Source organism: Camelus dromedarius, chromosome 25 (genome assembly GCF_036321535.1).
Source record: "Camelus dromedarius isolate mCamDro1 chromosome 25, mCamDro1.pat, whole genome shotgun sequence".
NCBI lineage: Eukaryota > Metazoa > Chordata > Mammalia > Artiodactyla > Camelidae > Camelus > Camelus dromedarius.
The window spans coordinates 6,322,547-6,342,944 of record NC_087460.1 but is presented as its reverse complement, the minus strand read 5'-3'; the positions used below and the strand labels follow the sequence as shown (position 1 = coordinate 6,342,944).

Below are 20,398 nucleotides of genomic sequence, written 5' to 3'. Positions count from 1 at the left end.
AACAAAGGAACTAAAAATTGTTGAATGAATGAATGGTTATAGGTAGAACCTCATCAATTCAAGACATAACCACAAATGACTATAACTCAATAAAAAAATTGTTAAAAAAAAGGAAAAAATAAAGCTTGAAAAAAAAAAAAAAAGACACAACTGCTCACTATGAGCTCAGGTCAGGAAACTTCTGTTAGCAGTGAACAAATGAGATGGCCTTTACCGCAAGGATGGTTATGGTCAATTTAAAGGTATCTATATTGATAGGCCAGCCAACACCTACAGCTGAAAATTTAGAGAAATATATATATGTGCTTTATATGGGTAAATATGACAAAATACTAACCCCAGTCACTTTGGTTTAAAGAAATGTTACAAAAGAATCACCTATGAACAGTCATGTATTTCAACAATATCTTAAAAATAAGGGAAAAACCACCAGGAGAAACTCTAACTAAGTAATAGCCACAGATAAATGATCAGAATTATATATTAAAGTTACAAAGCTTAGATTGTAGACTATAAACTGGAATAATAACACTAAATGTGATTAAAACAATAGATTATTGGAAAAAAATTCAATTCCCCATGTGAGGACAAGGAGATAAGGCTTACGAAGCCTCCTTGGATGTGTCACAAAATTGAAAATCTTCACGGTGTGGGGAAATTATATCAAATCGGCCCTTGTTATGTTAGCTTAAGTTTCATTTCTTCCCCACGTAACTGTAAGCTCTGACTGCAGAAGGAAATGTGAGTGTAAGTGAATAGAGAGACATTTAGTAGACAGAGAAACTAAAGAAAAAGGGATTATCTAGCCTACAGGGTAAACACACAGAAGCACACAAACAAGTCCTTCTCCCGTATCTTTAGTGGAGGCTTGCTTCCTAAATTACTGCAGATGGAACTTTCTGATAAATGAAAAAGGAGACTTGTGAACCCCACCCATAAATGTTTTTGCCAGTACTATATATGGGCAAATACTTGGCAAATATCAGCATGCAATCAAGCATGGGCATATATTGTCTGTTCAGCATGTTGTCACCAAGAAAACTGGGAACTATGAATTTTAAACACCATTGTATATTACAGTTTGATGTATTAACTTTTGGCTCAGTTTCAGTTCAGGTTTCACTTGACTCATAAGTTTTACTTTCATTGTTGGTTCATGGTCACAAATTAATTTTAATTGCTTAGAATAATCCATCCCTTGTTTTCCTTTGATTCACACATACTAGGATATAAATTCCTGGTGGCTTAGCATGAACTACAAATGGAATTTTTGATGGAGTTAAATTACTACCTCACTGACATAGTGTTTCATTTATTTTGAAATTTGAGAGAGTTTTAAATAAATGAGAGGAAAATAAGAAACTTTACTTTGAATAGAATTGTAGTTAGAAAACTAAGGAAGTGTGACTGTTCTCAAATATAATAATATTTAAATATAAACTTGATTAAAAGGGAATGAATTGTGGAATCACATTAAATACAAGATTGTATATTACTTCAAATAGACAGTTCATGCTTACAACGTCTGAGTACATTTTTTTTAACCAGTTGAAGGTTTGATTTTTTTTAATAAAAATTGAAAACAATTAACTAAGGGAAAAAGCCTACCAAGAAGGAAAAAAATTGTGTAACTATATCTCTGTACCTCATCTATTATTTCACCAAATGCACATAAAGAGCTAGAACTCAAGGAACACAACACACATAAGGAATAGGCAGGACTGGAAGATTAATGATTTTTTTAGACACTGAAGCAATAGGGAATAATGTTTTGTAGTTTAAAAGTAAGTAATGTTTTGTAGTTTAAAAGTAGGTTATGTTTTGTAGTTTAAAAGTAAGTTATGTTTTGTAGTTTAAAAGTAGGTTATGTTTTGTAGTTTAAAAGTAAGTTATTGTATTTTCTGCCTTTGAAGTATTATATCTGGTTAGGAATACTTGAAAAAACTTTATTTGTACTAAAAAAATTATATTCCACTAATGGAAAAAATTGGCACTGTTAACATCCACACATATTTCTTCTGATTCTTTAAATGCACAGATCTGCTTTTGTTGTTCAGACAGCATCTCTCTGGCAAATGCCATTAAATTTGGAGTCACAGTCTTCAGAATACACTTGACTTCTTGTTATGACAGCACAGTTCATGTTATCCATCGATCCAATCATGGTAAAACTAGGAGAAACAGGCAGACTTCAGAACATTTATTTTAAAATAAGGGTTGTATTTCTTAAAGCTTCCCCCCGCCAGACCTGTTCAAGTGCTTTTCTTCAGCAGTCAAAATGTTGCAGAAATGTTAGAATGAACCCTTCCAGTTCATTGCCAGTGATTGTATTTGGACAATCTTTTTGTGTTTTTTAAATTTTTATTGAAGTGCAGTTGATTTACCATGTTAGTTTCAGGTGTACAGCAAAGTGATTCAGTTATACATAGACATACAGATATACATTTTCCTCTCAGATTCTTTTCCATTATATGTTATTACAAGAAATTGAATATAGTTTCCTGCGCTAGACAGTAAGTCCTTGTTGTTTATCTATTTTATATACGGTAGTGTGTATCTGTGAACCGCCCACCCCTAATTTATCCCTTGCCCTCCCTTTCCCTTTGGGTAACGAGTTTGGTTTCTATGTCTGTGAGTCTGTTTTTGGTTTGTAAATAGAATTTGTATTTTTTAGATCCCACATATAAGTGACATCCCACGATAACTGCCTTTCTCTGACTTACTGCACCAGGCTCTCTTGATTCGCTTGCCCTCCACACCCTCCCCCAGGGATGTCTCTCTTTGAGTAACATGGCCATGGGCGCTCAAGCCCAAAGACTAGAAGCATCCCTGATTCTTCCTTCCCTCTCGACGCGCAAATTACATGTATCAGCAAGTCCTGGGTCTCCCAGCTCCTGATTCTTTCCTAGCCCAGGCTAGATTACCTCTCCCTTACCTCGGGTCACAACTTTCTAACTAAATTCAGTTTCAATTTCATTTCCCATCTATTCATTTTCCACAAGAAGCATAAATAATTCCCTTTAAAGGGTCAACTAGATGTCAAAAAGAGTTCTTGGTAAAGACCGCATGGTCTGTACCATCTGCATGACAGATATTTTAAACACCAGTCAGAGTTGCAAAGCAGTAAACTAGGGATTTTTTTTTTTTAAGTTAAAGTAAAAACTGTTTAGATGGCTGTTAAATACCTCAGTTAACTTCAGCAGCATGATAAGGTTAAGAAGATGTGTGCACAGAATTTTTTTGGAGACAGCTATTTCCTTAACTATTATTTCTGGTTATTGCATATTGTTAAAAAAATAAAAAACAAACACTATGATAGCCATCTCTATATAATTTTCCTTAAATAATTAAATGCCAGCTTTTAAAATGAGATATGTTGCCATATTAATATGGGTTCCAAATAAAAGAAAAAAAGAGCCTAGTTTTTTTTTTTTTTTACTAATTTTTGTCAGATTGCCATCAAAGCAGGTCCAAAGAATGAATATTACTTCATACTTGAGTTTTATGTTCATGAAAGATGATAATGAATGGAGAACAGAAATATCTAGGTGTAGATACATATCCAGAGTGAAAGGAACTACCACTCCATGGTCTTTGCTTCAAACCTGCCACATCTCAAGTGCTCTAGTGATGTAGCATGTAATGAAAATGAAAGCATGGAGAACATGTTAATGTATCTGAAACTTAAGAATTTTAAAGCCTTCTTATATGCATTACCTTATGTTGTTCACACAAGAATACGGTGACCAAAGCTTCATTGTTGTTTTCAAACATGTGAAGAAATTGACATCAATGAGTTTAAAATAAATTTCTAAGGGCAATACGTGAAATTTATGCTTTCTGATTTCAGTCCAAGAGACGTTTTTTAATGTGACTTTTATCTTTGCATTTTGTATATAGAAAATATTTGCTCAATATTGTTTTAAATGAGATTTAAGTCAGCTTAACAATTTTTGCATAATTACCATTTTTCGACAATTACTGATTTCCAGGAGCCATAATGAACATCTTCTATCCCAACTAGTGGATGTTAAAAGAAGGAGAGAAAGCAAAGAAGAAAGGCGAAAAAGAGAGAGAGGAAGAAAAAAAAGGAGAGAAAAAATTTCTCTGAAGAAAGGAGGAAAGGAAGAAAAAAAATAAAAAGACTAGAGAGCAAAGAACCTTAAATAAAAATACCTTTCAGTAAATGGAACATCAGTACGCCACCAGCCCTCCTCCTCAAAGAAGTACTTACTGTTTTTGTTCCACAAAAAGGTGCTCATTTATCCACATCCATTGTTTTCCTGGAGATATCATATATAATCCAATCCAGCCAGGATGGCCCAATTTTAAACTCTTCTGTATGAACTCCTATAGAGGAAATAGTGTATTCATTCATTCATCCATTCATTTATTCAAAAATATTTTGATGGTTTCTATAGAGTAAGGCAGTGTGCCAGGCATTGATAAAATGGTAAAGAATCTTTTCGTTCAGAGTAATACAGTTTTTTTTTTAATAAACAATGGAAATCATATTATGGGGAAGGAATGTTCAAAAGCAATGACTATAAACCACCCACACTTAGAATTGCGCCTAGCAATTCATCCTTGGGCACTTAGATCCCATTTCTGATTCCTCACCAGCTCTTTTGAATTTTGAATCACTGGCAAATGTGCCTGGAGCTTTGCACAATCACGTTGACTCTCATTCCAAGTTTTAGAAAAAGTTGAAAACCTGTAACATTTTCCTTGGTTCCATAGCCAGTCTTCTGGGCACACAAAATTATTTCCTGAAGGAAAAGGTAGGGGAAAAAAATCAATCAAACTACAGTTAATAGAGAAAGTGTGAATAGTATCAAATGTGATTGACTGGAAAATAGGTTTTGGACAACCTACTTTTTGTGATTAAAAGACACCTCTATTAGCAGAGCAAGAATGAGATTAATTCATAATCTGTTTATTTCCTGGAATGGAGGCAGAGTTTTGGGCTATGGTTTGTCAAGAACAAAGCTTATGAATTCTGCCCCCAATAATTAGGGGAGACAAATATTATTTTAAAGTGTTTATTATTAACTAAAAAATTAAAAACCTGTTGTTTGAATTTCCCCACAATCTGGTTCTGATTCCCTTTTCTTGAAGGTGTCCTTGCAACCTGCACTTCACGTTTGTGACATTACTTACTGTCACCCTTACTTACTTCATTGCATTGGTTGCTTTTATCCTCATGGGCTTTTAACTCACACTGCTGCCTTAGCCTTGAATAGCTTCCCTTCCTTCTTCATCCTCTAAATTATACCTGTCTTTTAATGTTCAATCATATTTCCACCTCAAAAACAAATCCTTTAACTGGTCATAATTTCTGCCACCTCTAAAAGTCATAGCACTCAGGTGTCACTTAGCAAAGGATGAATTGTCCATGACCTAGTCACCTGTGAACGTCTCCATATCTATCTGACTGGAAGGTTCTTGAGATAAGTGTCATATTCATCTCCCTTTGATTATAGTGTCTAACTGTTGACTGTTGAATGGTTGAATTAAATACCGTGAATTAAGTTGGAGCATCTCATACTTTTCATTGTTAATATTTCAGGTCTGTCATCTATAAGCCTAAAATTTTGTAAAAGTTTATTTTAGGAAATTGATTTAATATGTGCAGCTAAGATGGGAAGACAAAGTAACATCAGCAGACATGACTAGAAGATTATCTTCGACTAATTTTCAATGTTTAAACATCATACACATCCTTAACTCATTAATATACTTGGTACCAAGAGTTGCCAATAGTAAGTAGATATAATCTTGCAAAAATATCTGATGACTCAAGGTAATCAGGTTCTAATCTGTGCACAAGTACACAGTCATCTGCTAGAAGGTATAAAATGACCTCAAATATACCTCCAATTTATGACTGGAAAAGGGGTATTTATTCACTATTATCAGTGAGAAGGAATCATTTGAATGAAGTAATTCCATTTCACGGATATGGGTAGACTGGTCAGTACAGTTCCAGAGCTGCAAAACGCACTGAAAGTACACCAAATAATCAGAGTAATGTGGTAAACATCAAAAAATGATGCAAAATGTGAACACTAATTGTCCAAAAGAGTTATTATAGTTAATTCAGCTTCAAGCACCATGTTCCCTATTAGGAAGAAATATCATGGGAATGAGGATGGAGAAAAACATTTACTGAGCAACATTTTGTATCAATTGCTGTCTCAGATGCTTTGCATGTTAATAACAACTAACCCAAATTGCCATTACTGTGGACCAAGCAGGTTTCTAAGCACCTAACATATATTTATTTTTTCAAACAACTTTATAAAATAGAGAAATATGTTAAATGACATCATGAGCATATAAAAAAGATGAATCTAGGCTATGAGAAATTATATAGAACCATGACCCATTTTTTCCCATCAAATAGATGTCTAAGAAAAAATAAAAGGCAATAAAGAGGATGTACAGATTAAGAGACTCCAGAGACATTTTAACTTTGTTCTGCCCCTGATTTCTAACAAGTCAAGTGTGGGATAATGATGATGATATTAAGAGGTTTTTAGGAATTGTGGTAAATGAAATTCTAAAATGGCCCCAAGACTTCTGTCCTGTATACTTTGCTCCTCTTCAGTGTGAACTGAACTTCAGAAAATGATGGTCTGTTACTCCTATGATTGTTGTATTATATGACAAGACAAAGTGATTCTGAAGACTAAAGAAACATCCCCAATCCTGTGATTTTGAGTTAATGAAAAGACAGAGATTATCCCAAGTAAGCCTGACTGAATCAGGTACAAGTCCTTCAGAAGGGAACTGGGCCTTTTCTGAAGAGAGAGAGAAGTCCTATTGTCTTTGAGGAATTAAACTTCCCCGTCTTGAGAGGATGTACAAGAATAACTCATTGGCAAGGAAATGCAGGGGCCCTCTAGGCACTTAGAGCAGCCCTGTGTGAGAGCCAGCAGGAAAGCTGTGATCTCAGTCCTCCGGCCACATGTAACTGAATTGCACTAACGACCACACGAGCTTGCAAGAACCTCAGGTCCAGAAAGGTTCACGGTCTGGCCAACAACTAAACTGTATCCTGTGGGATCCTGAATAGATAATTGAGTTACGCTCTGTCCGGACTCCCAACCCAGGGAAACTCTGAGGCAACAAATTGCAGTTATGAACTATTAAGTGTGTGGCAATTTGTTATACATCAAGAGAAAACTAGCACAGGAGTTACAGTGATATTGTGATTATGTTAAGCAAAAGGATCCCTTGAATATAAAAATCACAGACTGAAATATTTAAGTATTAAGTGGCATGATGGCTGGTAATAGCTTTAATACAATCTAGTTTGGGGGAGCTATGATGGTGGAGATACAGACGAAATCATGTTTAGTATATAATTGATAATTGTTGATGCTATTGAAAAGTACATGGAGATTTATTATATAATTCTCTCTACTGTTAGTTATATTTTTCATGATAAAAATCTAAGAATATAATAAAACAAAATATTATGAAGTAGACATTATCATCTCCCTCAATTTACAGATGAAAAAAGTGAGCCTATCCAACTCTCCCAAAGTCATATAACAGATAAATATCAGAGCTGAAATTCCAATCCACTTAGTTTGGCTTCATGGCCCATGTTTTAATCAATGAATCATACCACCTCCACCCTATTGTAATTGATGTTAGTGAGTCAGAGTTCACCAAAAAAATAGAACGATTTATATGTTTGTGTGTGTGTGTGTGTGTGTGTGTGTGTGTGTGTGTGTTTATAAAGAGAAAGAATGAGAGGAGACAGAAAGAGATTTTTATGAAACTGGTTCATGCCATTATTAAGGCTGACAAGTCCAAAATGTTCAGGCTGGCAAGCTAGAGACTCAGGGAAGAGCTGATGTTGCAGCTTGAGTCTGAAGGCACTCTAGAGGCTAGATTTCCTCTTTCTTGAAGCCCTCCAGTATTTTTTCTCATAAGACCTTCAACTGATTGGATGGGGCCCACCTACATATGGAAGGTAACTTGCTTTACTCAAAATCTACTAACTTAAATTCTAATCCTACCTAAAAGGAACATTCACAGCAACATCTAAACTAGTGTTTGATCAAATATCAGTACTATGCACTGCCCAGCCAAGTTCACACACAAAATTAACAGTTGGTTCAATCTTCACTAAATATTCTATGATGTAGTTATTACACTCCCATTTGAAAGTTTAATATTCCTAAATTCATGTGACCAGTTGATTGAAATCTCTTGATTCAAACATAGAACAACAACACGTTACAGACAGAATAGAATATTACCTGCTAGGCTGGTGATATTTTCTTTCTGAGAGAAGTCCATTTTTTTAACTGCACTCAGTGCAAAGAAAAAAGATAGTAAGAAATATTTTTTGATGAATAACAATCTAGGTATATGAGAAAATACTAGCACAAAATAAAGGCATGCAAATAAAAATTCAAAGTCTCCTTCTTCTTTTTTATTTTAATCAATATATCTTTTAAATCTCTTTTCATTTATACCAGTTCACATATACTTGAATGCCACTCTCTCTCCACTCCCTTTTATGATATTTGTTTGCTAATCTGTAGAATTTCTTATAGAGTTTGATGAGTTGCATCCTTTAACAAGTTCTTCAATCCCCTCCTGACAGTTAGATTTAGAAGCTTGTTAATATTAAGAATCAAAAACTTTTTTTGCAAAAATATATTATAAGGGGTACTGTGAACTGTTGCAGCACAAGGGAAAGTACATAATGTCTGGTTGTTCCACTTTTACTGGTGTTAATTTTATTGGTGATTTCAAATGTCGTCAGTATGAAGCCATCCTTTATAAAATGCCACATCATTCTCTAACCTAACGGTTTTAGCAGCTGTTGATGGTCTTTGTCTACATTTATTATTTTATTAAGGATTACCCAATAGTGGTTTCTAAACTTCTGTAAATTCCTTCTGTAATTATGACTATGATTCTAAATAAAACAACCCCTTTTTCCCCATTGACTGTTTGGTTTTCCTGAAGCACAATTCACATACAAAAGACTAAATCATATTGCTTGACCCTTTTCCTTTTTCTACGAATCTTTAGAATGAGTTGAGGCTCTAAGAACTCCCAAAGCTGACCAATTTGTTTTTTACTTTACAGCTTTTTTTGAGGTATAGTTGACACACAATGAACTGCATTAATGATGCTGAGTAGCTTTTTTTAGTGCTTGTTACATGTTCATATATCTCTTTGATGAATTACCCGTTCAGATCTTTTGCCTATTTTTTTTATTGGGTTGTTTGTCTTTTTAGGACTGAGTTGTAAGAGTTTTTGTATATTCAAGATATGATTACTTTGTTGGATATGTTTTATAAATAATTCCTCCCAGTTCATGGCTTGAGTTTTCATTTTCTTAATGGTGTCTTTTGATAAGCAAATTTCTATTTAAAATTTTGATAAAGTTCAGTTTATCCATTTTTTTTTCTATTATGGATGGTACTTTTGGTGTTATGTCAAAGAAATGTTTGCCTAACCCAAAGTCATCAAGAATTTATTTTGTGTTTTAGTTCTTATTTAGGAGTTAATTTTTACATATGATATGAGGAGAGATCTAATTTCTTTTCTTTTTTTTCTTTTTTTTATATGGATATCTAGTTCTGGCACCATTTGTCGAAGTGATTAAATCCTTTGAAACCTTTCCTGATTGAATTGCCTTGACACCTTGTCAAAAAGGAGTTGATGACAGATGTTTTGGTCTTTTGCTGGACTCTCATTCTGCTCTGCTGACCTGCATGTCAGTATAGTGTTATGCCAGCACCACACTGTGCTGATTACTATAATCATATAAATATATAAATGTATATATGTGAATATGCATATTTCCATGTAAACTTTAGAGTCAGCTTGCCAATTTCTATGAAAACATCTTGGAATTTTGACAAGAATCTGTTGAATTTATTGATCAATTTGAGAAGAATTGCCTCCTTAACAATATTAAGTCTTCTGATTCCATAAACAAGGTACATAACTCCACTTACTTCGGCCTTTAATTTCTTTAAGCGATGCTTTCTAGTTTTCAGTGTATAACTCTTATATTATTTCTTCCTTAAATATTTGGTAGAATTCACTAGTGAAACACCGTGGGCCTGCTGTTTTCTTTGTGAGAAGGGTTGTGTTTTGTTTTTGTTTTTGTTTTTGTTTTTGTAAATTCAGTTTCATTAATAGATATGGAAGCTATTCAGGTTATCTATTTATCCTTGAGTGCACTTTGATATTTTGTGTCTTTCAAGAAATTTGCCTATTTCATTAAATTCGTTGGCATAAAGTTACTCATAATCTTCCTTTCTTGTCTTTGGGATCTGTAGTGGTATCCCCTCTGATATCTGATTTGATAATTTGTGTCTTTTCTCTTTTTTCTTCCTGATAAGTCTGAGAAGATGTTTTTCACTTTTATTTATCTTCTAAAATATCTAGTTTTCAGCTTTATTGATTTTCTCTGTTTTTCTGCCTTTCATTTGATTGTGATGCATTTGAAGAGAATACATACTATGCTGTTGTTGGTCAGCATGTTCTGTCAACGTCAGTGACATCAAGTTGGTCTATAGGGTTGTCAAGTCTTCTATGTCTTTGATTTTTTCTGCCTACTCACTCTGTCTATCCTTGAGAGAAGGGTGTGAAAATAACCAACAACGATGGGTTTTTCTATTTCTCCTTTTAGTTCTCCCATTTTCTCCTTCATGCTGTTGGAAGCTCTGTCACTGGCTGTGTAAATGTTTAGGACTGTCACCTTTGTTGATGCATGATCTGTCCCATGAATGGTCACGCAAAGTCCCATTAACTTGACTCCTGGATCTTTTTGACATAATCTTAGATCTGTGATCGTCTTCTTGTTCCCCTCATGACAAGGTATTTCAAAATGTGTTTTGTATACCTGTCATCCTTCAATCCTGGAATTGGCCATTTCTCTTAAGAGCCTGGTTCTTTTTGTTGGGAACAAAGTGTCCCTCTTCTGCTATACCTCTATCCCCTCCTGCCCCAGAATTTACCTCTTTTTACCATATCTATTTTTACTTCTTTAAGTGTTAATCACAATTCTAAATATTGTGTGCATTCTTAAACTTCATTCCTATTACTTTTTTGTATATTACTTTTTCTACTGAACTTTCAAATCGATGTTATTTCATTTTGTTGCAGGCACATACACACAAAATCTCCTTTTTACTGTATCAAGTGCCTTCAGCTTCTTACTTGCATTATTTTTAGATTGTTTTCATATGAACTGAATTAATTGCTTTCCAGGAACATAAAACAGCTGATAACTTGAAATACCTTTTCATTAGATTCTTGGGCTAGCTTCACTCTAACTAAAAATCAGCCCCACTCCCTTATTTATTCCAGGAGAATGCGTGGAAAATGTGAGTTAAAATTGAATTTGTTCATAAGTTTGAAGACATTGCTACAGTGGTGTCTTTTCATGTACATTTAAAAATCTGGTGCCAGTTTGTCTTTGCTTTGGGAGAAAATGAATTCTTTATGTAAACTTTTAAGATCATGTCTTTACTCATGGTATCCTGAAATACAATAAATCTATCTATCTATCTATCTATCTATCTATCTATCTATCTATCTATCTATCCATCCATCCATCCATCTGTCATCTATCCATTTATACTTATTTTTGTGTCATATTCTGAATTTTGCTGATTCTTATAAGCTGGGAACTCATGTTTTTGCTTTTTGCTTTTTCTCCTGAAATTTTTAAAAATATTATTTTTTATTATTTCTTATCTACTTTTCCCTCTATTCTCTTTTTCTGAGAAGTTGTTAAATATTGTCCTTCCTGTATGAGCGTATTTTCTGTTTTTGTCTCAGATATTCTAATATTTATTTATATTTAAAATTTTTTTCTGACACTTTTCTCTATGTTCTGGAATATTTGGTTAGCTAACATTTTTTTTTTTTTAAGATAGAAAGGATGTAGGAAATAGCCAAGCTATGCAGTAGATCAATACACCACTTCCTTCACCCACTCCAGAACCAAAATAAGGGGACACACACCCCATCGCACCAACACTCCATAAAAGAGGAGAGCCCCAGTGCATGCATCTAGTTTTATATACATAGTCATATATCTCATTGTTTTAAGAACATTTTTTGGACGTGGTATGGTGGTAAAAGCCACTGTATGAGTGGAGTAAAAGGTTGTCAAGACACCAGACTGAAAGGCCATTCCTTGAACAATCTTTCTGTTAATTGCTTTGCTTTAGACCTCACTTTACTCTCTGGACTCTTATCTCTGAAAACGGGGTCCTGCCTGGGTTTTGCCCTGTGGGATAGCTTTCATCTAGATGTAGCCATCTGCTACATTTTCTCTGAACTGTGGTTCTCTCCATTGATTTATCCAATAGCATTATCCCATCCTCTTTTCATTTTCTTTACAATTTTCTTCTCTTTCCATTCTGCGCTTCTGTTAGTTTATTCTATTTTCGTTACTGTTTTTACTGTTCTAATATAAATCCTGGGAGAGAGCATATGCAAATGTTTTTGATCAATACTTTGTTCTGAGCTGAAAACTACGGAAAATATTTTTAAATATTTGGTCAAATACTAGTCAAAGTACAAGCACAACCTTAACTGAAATGCAAATATTAAAATTGTCACAGCATTATTAGAATAAAAATATCAATAGGAAAAATATTGCCCCACTAGTATTTCTTCAATGTGTTAAACTTTACTGGTTTCTTCTCAATAGTGCCTTTCTCAAAAAGAATGATTGAGCCCTACATTTTCAGGAACTACAGTTTCAAGAGAAAGAAAATTATAGAAACCATTAATTAGTCTGGTTGTTTCAAAAAGAACAACTATAGAATACACACATTAAATACCACTTCAGAAAATAAAAGATGCAGATACTTTAAAATTATTTTCTCTCAAAGTGATACCAATGAGCACATATTTTTTTTTATACAAATATATCATTACTTTTTATAAAATGGTAAGTCAGTCTTTTACTGGTGATTCTTCATAAGAAGAGATGTGGAATATATGTTATTTTTATATTTTATATTAAAATATTTCCTTCTATATGAAAATAATTTTGTAATATGACACAATGGACTGGTCAGTTTAATTTACCAATATTGGACTCTAATGTGGAGCTTATCTTGATATTAAAAGTAATTAAAGATCAACTTTTTTTCTGAAAGTGCAAAAATAAGTAAAAATTCCATACTCACACCAAAAGTTCAGGCCAATCACTGCCGTGATGAAAATGAGGATCCCAATGCATCCAAATACTAGCAAAAGACAGTGATATTGTAGATACAGAGGGACATCTGAAATGGTGAGATTTTTTTCAGGAACTTTAGAACTCTGTGATTATTCACTTTATGAACATTTTCCTGTTTTACTTTTATTACAGAGACAACCTATGTTCATTTTAGACATAGTGTTAGAATTGATTGTTTATTTATAAACTTTTTCCTTTATTTAATTTATTTTTCTTTATTTAATCTTTATTTTATATTAATTTATAATCTAATTTATGACTAACATTTATGATTAATTGAAAATAACAAATATTTACAGTCCAAAAACAGAGATGCAACTGTTATTGAATGTGTTGGATTACAACGTCATTGTTTTGCTTTGCTAATTATTTGATGATTGTTTTGATGACAAAATGATTTATTAATATACAGTATACACAATGTACAGTAGTATATTAAAACTATTACATAATAGGGTATAAAAATATAAAATATATGATTTATACTCTATACACAGAATAATATAATATATATTATATATCAGGTACTGCCATGGGTATTATTTTAACGACTCACTGTAACAAATAAAAGAAGAAAAAGAACATTTATCGAAGTTCTATTATGTACCAGTCACTGTACTGGGAATATTGCCGTGTTATTTCATTTTTACATATGATATATTGTATTTTCCTGGCTTTGGTATTTTGGACAGGAATCAGCATCAACCTAAACAGCATGGACCTCTGATTAAGGATGCTTATCTAGAACTGTGCCATCTACTCCCTTGGCTCAGAGTTGGCAGGTCTCTTTATAGAGAAGTAACACGCATGTCTCTGTTTACTCTATACCTACATTAAACAGGGATATGCATGCTATGATCCTCTTTCAATTTTATCTATTTTTGCCCACACATCGGCACTTTTGGATAAGTTGGATATACACACTCTTTCCACAAAAAAGGTGAAGGCAAATATCTTTCTATATGCAGACGGCATAGGGATAGTATCACAACCTAGAAGCATCCTGGCCAGACCACTTACCACACCACTGACAAAGTCAAGTAATTTGATACTCAGATAATTGTCTGCCAATTTTAGTTAGTTTATAAATGGAGAAACGCTTAATTCCATTACCTTGGTTGTACATTTCACAAATTTTTTTCTTCTAAGTCATAGTTTTAAAATGCCATTTCTCAAATTGGGTAACAGGTGGATGTTTCACTTCAATTAATTTTTATGGACTTGGTATCACTGATAATGTCTATAGTACACACTAATAGGATGTGCTGTAGGCAGTAAAACTTCTTAAATGTGTTGCAGTGTTGTCTGCATTACAGAATAAATCCAGAATAAGTTTCTATTTTTCCCTCTTGCCTGTGGATATTTCTTCTGCTCAAACAGAAGTAGAAAGACCTCTACTTAGCCCCAAATCCTCAAAACACATTTTTGCAATTTTACGAAAGGATGGAAATCCCAGGCGCATGGCTCTGCAATTAACTGGTTCTATCTCTGCCGGAGAGGGAAATTTTAAACTCTTGGCCAAATAATATTATAGCTATAAATTAAAAATCAATATTCTCTTGCACAGGCCGCAGTTATAAAACGTATCAAGCCAGGTACCTGGACTGCACTGCCCTGGTCCATTCTAGCCAGTTGCTGTTGGCCCGCGTGGTTCAGTATTAAGACATTGCCCTTTGAATCCCGTTATTATCACTACTCAAGAGCACTAATTATGTTACTCACATCTGATTTATGATAGGAAGATTTCCTTTCTGGATTTAGCAGCAAGATTAATTATATCCATCTTAAGCAATAGGTGTAAATTTACATCTTTACAGTGTGAGCCAAACAAGTGCTCAGGTTTCTCTTACTCATCAATAGTAAGGAAGCTTAGAAACCAATTGATATCAAACACAGACGTGCTCAGGGTATGCAATTTTTGTTGAATTGTAGGCTTAATTTATGCTGCCAGTCTTACTCATCTTTCACTCATAATTCAAATGGACGTTACTTGGTATTCTGTGTATTTATACTCAGATTTCGTGTCTTCACTCCCTTTCTGTTATAAGATGGTTTATACATTCAAGAGCAAATAGTTAATAATTTAATGTCCACATTAAAAACAATCACACTATAGATTTGCTGTATTATAAATAAAAGTATTGAGTTTAAGAGGAGAAAAAATAATTGCCAAAAGCCATGCACCTAGTTCAGGGTCCAGTTCAGTCAATTTGATTCCAATGGTCTTAGTTTTCGTTACGGCAAAGATAAGTTACTAATGATAAAAAGGAAGTGTTGGTTCCTGGCATTGAAACCACAAAAGGGACCCTGAGCCTTCAAATGATGAGAAAATACCATGTTTCTGAAAAACAATGTTTTTTGAATTTGCAAGATGGAAACTGAGATAGTATGTGAGAATGTCCCTCAAGCGTGTATGTGGCAGAGCTGCGGTAGTGACCAGCGAGTCTAAATTTTTGACCCATGTCATCCCGGCTGAGATCTTGGCTGTTTCAACAGAATTATTTAAAAAATTTATTTTGGACAGGCTGAATTTAGACACCAGTATTGTTTATTAAACTTGTCTATAGATCTGAAATAAAAACCCAAAACTAAAAACAACCTTGTCGCAGATACAGCAGCCTCAAATGACAGAGATAAATGCTTTCTTTTATTTTGCCCTTCTCTCGTTCTCAGTGGACTGTTGTGCCAACCTCATGTATCTTTTGTGAAGATTAAAAAATACAATACGTATGTGTGTGTGTGTGTGTGTATATATATATAAATATGATTTTTAAGCTGTAAAACACCATAGCACCCTTGTTACTTCCCCCATCAGCCCTAGTTCTTTACCTTCTGAGTGAAATAGATACCTTGTAGATATGTAGATAACATGTATGTAGATAACATAACCTAGTAGTCGCTTCTCCTTCTTATGTTTCATAGGAGAAGTAATTTATATAAAAAATACTATTTTCGACCTTTCAGTTGAAAGTTACACTCTTATTCATATGCTACTACTTTGAGGGGATTATAAATCATCCTATTACCATTTCTCTGGCTCTTGTGGCTGCAAAAATAGAGTTTTTATTGCTGATGCTTACATGAGCCTCAACAATTGATCTTAGACAACTTATGAGCAGCTTTTAAATCCCAGAACACGGTTAACTTTAACACTTTAAAGATTTCAAAGATAGTTATTCTCTTAGGAGAATAATGCAGTTTTAAACTGGAGTCTGAGTGCAGAGGAGCAGTATTCCTACCTTTAGATCTTTTTCTGGATTTGAAGTGATTCTTCAGCATCATATAGCCATCTTCATTCTCCATTTCCTCAAATGTGTTCTTGTGATGATATCTAGAAAATACTGAAAATAAAATGGAGAGTAGCCTCAGCCTTGGATATTTCTCCTAGGTGTAGTGTACCAAAAACTGATAGGAAGTCCAAAAATAGTCAAAATTTACTTGGACGTGGTTATCTGAAACCACACAGGATATGTTGGTGAATGAAAATAAAAAGACATGCAATTTTCTGGCTAAAGTTCTGTTTGTTGCAAGGTAAAGGTGACTGTTTTATTTGACTCTTTTCAACAATTATTTACTGTGCACATACTTGTGCACAGTTTATTAGGAACATAATAGTGAACAAGATAAACATACTTCTTACCTTCATGTTTCTTCTATTCTAGTAAGGAAAAAAATGAGATAAATCAAATAACCATTAAACAAACAAATAAAACCAGTGTCTGGTTAGATATGAATAAACATTTTTGATTTTAAAAAAATTTAAATAACCATTTTGCTATTTGGGGATATATCTGGCAAGCAGAGTCTAGATAAAAAGGTTTAGATAAAGCAAAACAGGAAAAGAAACAGGTCAGTAAGTCTCAAATTAGTGGCAATAACAATTATTTTGAAAACAATAACTTTTCAAAAGTGTTTTTTCAGAAAAATTCTTGGCAGATTTTCCTTCAGTAAGTGTGGTGGTTAACTTTATGTGTCAACTTGGCTGGGCCACGAGGTGCCCAGAAACTTGGTCAAACATGATTCTGAGTGTTTCTACAAAGATGGTTTTGGATGAGATTAACATTTGAATCAGTGGACTTTGAGGAAAGCAGATTGCCCCCCATAATGTGGGTGGGCCTCATCTAATCAGTTGAAGGCCTGAATAGAACAAAAAGACTGGTCTCTCTCAACCAAGAGAGAATTTTCTTGTTGTCCACTGTGCCTTCTGACTTCATCTATAACATTGTCTGGTTCTACAGCAGATGGCATTTGGACTCAGAATTAAATATCAGCCATCCAGTATATCTAACCTGCTAGGACACCTTGCAGATTTTTAACTTGCCAGCCTACAAAATTGCCTGAGCCAATTCCTTGGAAAAAAAAAAAAAAAACCTATCTATCTATCTATCTATCAGCTATCCTATTGGTTCTGTTCCTCTGGGGAAACCTGACTAATACAATATTAGTTATAAAGCCCAATAAACGCCACCAAATAACATGCATACAGGTGCTCTGTACCACACCAAAGTTTGAAAAACAGCTCTTAGTAAACAGTGTTTTAAATATACTTGATGTATGCTCAATTAATGTGTTATGATTATAAATATGATACATTGGGGGTATCATGTTTAAAAGAAGTTGAAATTAAAACCTTTTGGTTAATAGCAGCCAAAATAATAGTTTCTATTTTGAAATCCTCTTGTCTAGTCTAAGCTCAGGTGATCTGTGGATTTACCCTCCTGCTTTTCTCTGTACAAACTAGGCAGGTGATGTCACGCTTATTTCCGAGCCCCTATTATAATGTAAGAAAACTTTATTCTCCGGGCTCCTTAGACCACACTAACCATTGGTGATATTTTAGTGAAAAATAACTCTTTGAAATCATCCACTGCTTCCAAATGCTAACCGCAGTGCTATGTTTCATTCCTTGTCTTACAGGAAACACGTAATCATCACACTTTTTTCTCTTAAAATTCCCTTCTTGAAATAATCTTCTCTTCAGTTTTGGGACACCACACTCCTCTGATACTCCTCCATCCTATCTGATTGCCTTTTTCCTTCATGCAAATTCATCTCTCTTTCACTACCCACTTTCCTCTCTGTTCTCATTTCCTTTTCCTTTCAGTGTCCCGGTCAGAACAAATGTAGTGTTAATTCTGAGGCAGCCTGTGTGACACCAGCTGCTTCTCTTCAGTTTTCCTCTTAGTGTAAGTACATTCGCCCCACCCGCATGTCCGCAGGTTCTGCCCCGTGGTGTCAACCAGCTGTGGATGGAATCCATGGATGGGGAACCCAGGGTACCAGGGGCCAGACAGTGAACTGTAATGAACTTGAGCACCCCAGGATTTTGGAATTCCCCATGGATACCAAGGATTGAAAATTCTGATGAAGACAGATTTGAAAAGGAAATAGTGGCCTGATGACACTAGCATAATAACATTATTATCCTAAATATTGATGATAACATTCTGAGTACTTTTTAACTTTCTGTCCCTTTTTCTCTCTTTTTTTTTCCTTCCGTGTGTGTGTGTCCGTGTGTGTGTCCATGTGTATGTCCGTGTGCATGCCCACACTGGTGCACATGTTTGTGTTTAAGATAGAGAGAAAATGCTTTTTATTCTGGTTTCAGTAGCCACTTTAAAGTGTAGTTTTTTCTTTAATGCATCACCTTTGCGATGGTCTTTCTTAACACTTGGTAATTAAACCTTAACATCCTAAAGCATGCTTTGTAATTAATTAGTATTCTTATCTCTTGTGGTTCTGGGAGGACATTTGTTATGTTTCACTCTTGGGAACATTAAAAAAAAATAGCCACTTGAATGTATTTTTTGTTCTAGGATCAGATGAGGATCCTTGAAACAGTAAGACTGTATCAGTTTTTTGTTCTTCAGTTGTTAGTGAACATTTCTCTTTTCCAGTAAATGTTTTGTTTTGTTTTTATTTCACAGGAAGCAAGTGTGACTCAGTCTTCGTCACATGGCTACTTTCCTTTTGAAAAATCTCTTTACAATAGTCTTTTACTTCAAAGTCGTGTAACTCTAGTTTGGAGCTGTGTTGCAAAAACAACGTTTTTCACACTAACGTTAAAACTTTGAAGAGAAATGGCAAGTAAAGCGTTAAGCAACCAGTTAGCTGCCAAAGATGCAAAGAAGGCGGAAACTGAGAAAAAGAAGGAAGGTAAGAACATTTTCAGTTGTTCAGAATGAAGGTTATTTATGGAAATCATGAAGCATGATGTTAAACAAAACTTTTGGAGACACCAATTAGGTTTTGTGATTTCTTCTACCAAGGTGGGGGGGGGGGATGCCTTTTTCAGTTAACTTCACCATAAATAAAAATTATAATAAAATTCAGATTTGAAATGGACTGTTTGGTCCTTATAATTCAGATTCACTTTATCTATAATAGAGGAAGATTATCTGTGATGTAAATCTGTTCGAGATTTAGTTTCACTTAAGTATTCAATAAGACCTGTACTGGAGATGTTAAATATGAACCACGGAGTCATTCAATGCCTAGAATGCATGCATGATCTGAAATAGTTAGCAAATGTTCATAATATTTTAAAAGATCGTTTATGGGCCATGAATGGAATCAAGATAAACTACACTTACTAGGAGAATGATTAATAGTAGATTAATAATACTTAACAGCAGAACGATTATCTACCTCTCCTGCTCGTCTAAAACAACTGCTGATACCCTGAGGTTCTTCAGGAGTCTCCGGCAATCTTAAAATGTACTAAAAAAAAAAAACCTTAGAAAATAATTTGGTAATGTTGGAGGTATTAAATAGCAAGTTCAGAGTAGGTAAGATCCAAATTCTAAATCTAACAGGATAATCTTTTAAAGGTATTTCAACAGGGTTCCTTATATTCAAAATAGGGTGAGGCAGGGAGAGAATGAAGCTAAAATGCGTTCAATACAACAATGTATGGTTTGGGGGCTATGGTGAGTTTTAAACACTTGCTATTTCATTTCATTTTGACCTACCAGGGTATGCAGCAGTCAAAACTATTGTTGCAGCTCGTATTAGAATGCATAAATACTTTATTCCTCGTTTCTTGACAGTTTAATAATTCTGTCTAAGGTTAGATCAAAGAGAGTTGGGGACAACAGGATCAAATATTAGACGATAATGTGAAAATATCTAAACTGAAAGTTTTTTGGGGGG

The 20,398-nt window shown here is 34.2% G+C and overlaps 2 protein-coding genes across 7 annotated transcripts in view; one reads left to right on the top strand and one right to left on the bottom strand.

Moving 5' to 3' along the window:
* Positions 1-131: 131 nt before the first annotated feature.
* KLRF2 (killer cell lectin like receptor F2) overlaps positions 132-20,398 on the bottom strand; it is a 21,718-nt gene continuing 1,451 nt past the window's right edge. The window contains exons 2-8 of one of the 4 annotated variants that reach the window (XM_064479034.1): positions 16,486-16,587; positions 13,194-13,292; positions 8,277-8,324; positions 4,621-4,769; positions 4,235-4,350; positions 3,718-3,752; positions 132-2,171 (exon numbers count right to left, since the gene is read on the bottom strand). In XM_064479034.1, the coding sequence (XP_064335104.1) occupies positions 3,728-3,752; positions 4,235-4,350; positions 4,621-4,769; positions 8,277-8,324; positions 13,194-13,292; positions 16,486-16,549 (501 nt within the window). In that variant the 5' untranslated portion in view covers positions 16,550-16,587 and the 3' untranslated portion in view covers positions 132-2,171; positions 3,718-3,727. Of the gene's footprint in view, positions 2,172-3,717; positions 3,753-4,234; positions 4,351-4,620; positions 4,770-8,276; positions 8,325-13,193; positions 13,293-16,485; positions 16,588-19,894; positions 19,967-20,398 lie in introns of all 4 variants that reach the window. The other 3 variants (XM_064479033.1, XM_031444123.2, XM_010990789.3) reach the window with 3 other exon arrangements.
* Positions 19,186-20,398, top strand: part of CLEC2B (C-type lectin domain family 2 member B) — a 14,810-nt gene continuing 13,597 nt past the window's right edge. The window contains exon 1 of one of the 3 annotated variants that reach the window (XM_010990786.3): positions 19,186-19,402. In XM_010990786.3, the coding sequence (XP_010989088.1) occupies positions 19,327-19,402 (76 nt within the window). In that variant the 5' untranslated portion in view covers positions 19,186-19,326. The remainder of the gene's footprint in view (positions 19,403-20,398) is intronic. The other 2 variants (XM_010990787.3, XM_064479035.1) reach the window with 2 other exon arrangements.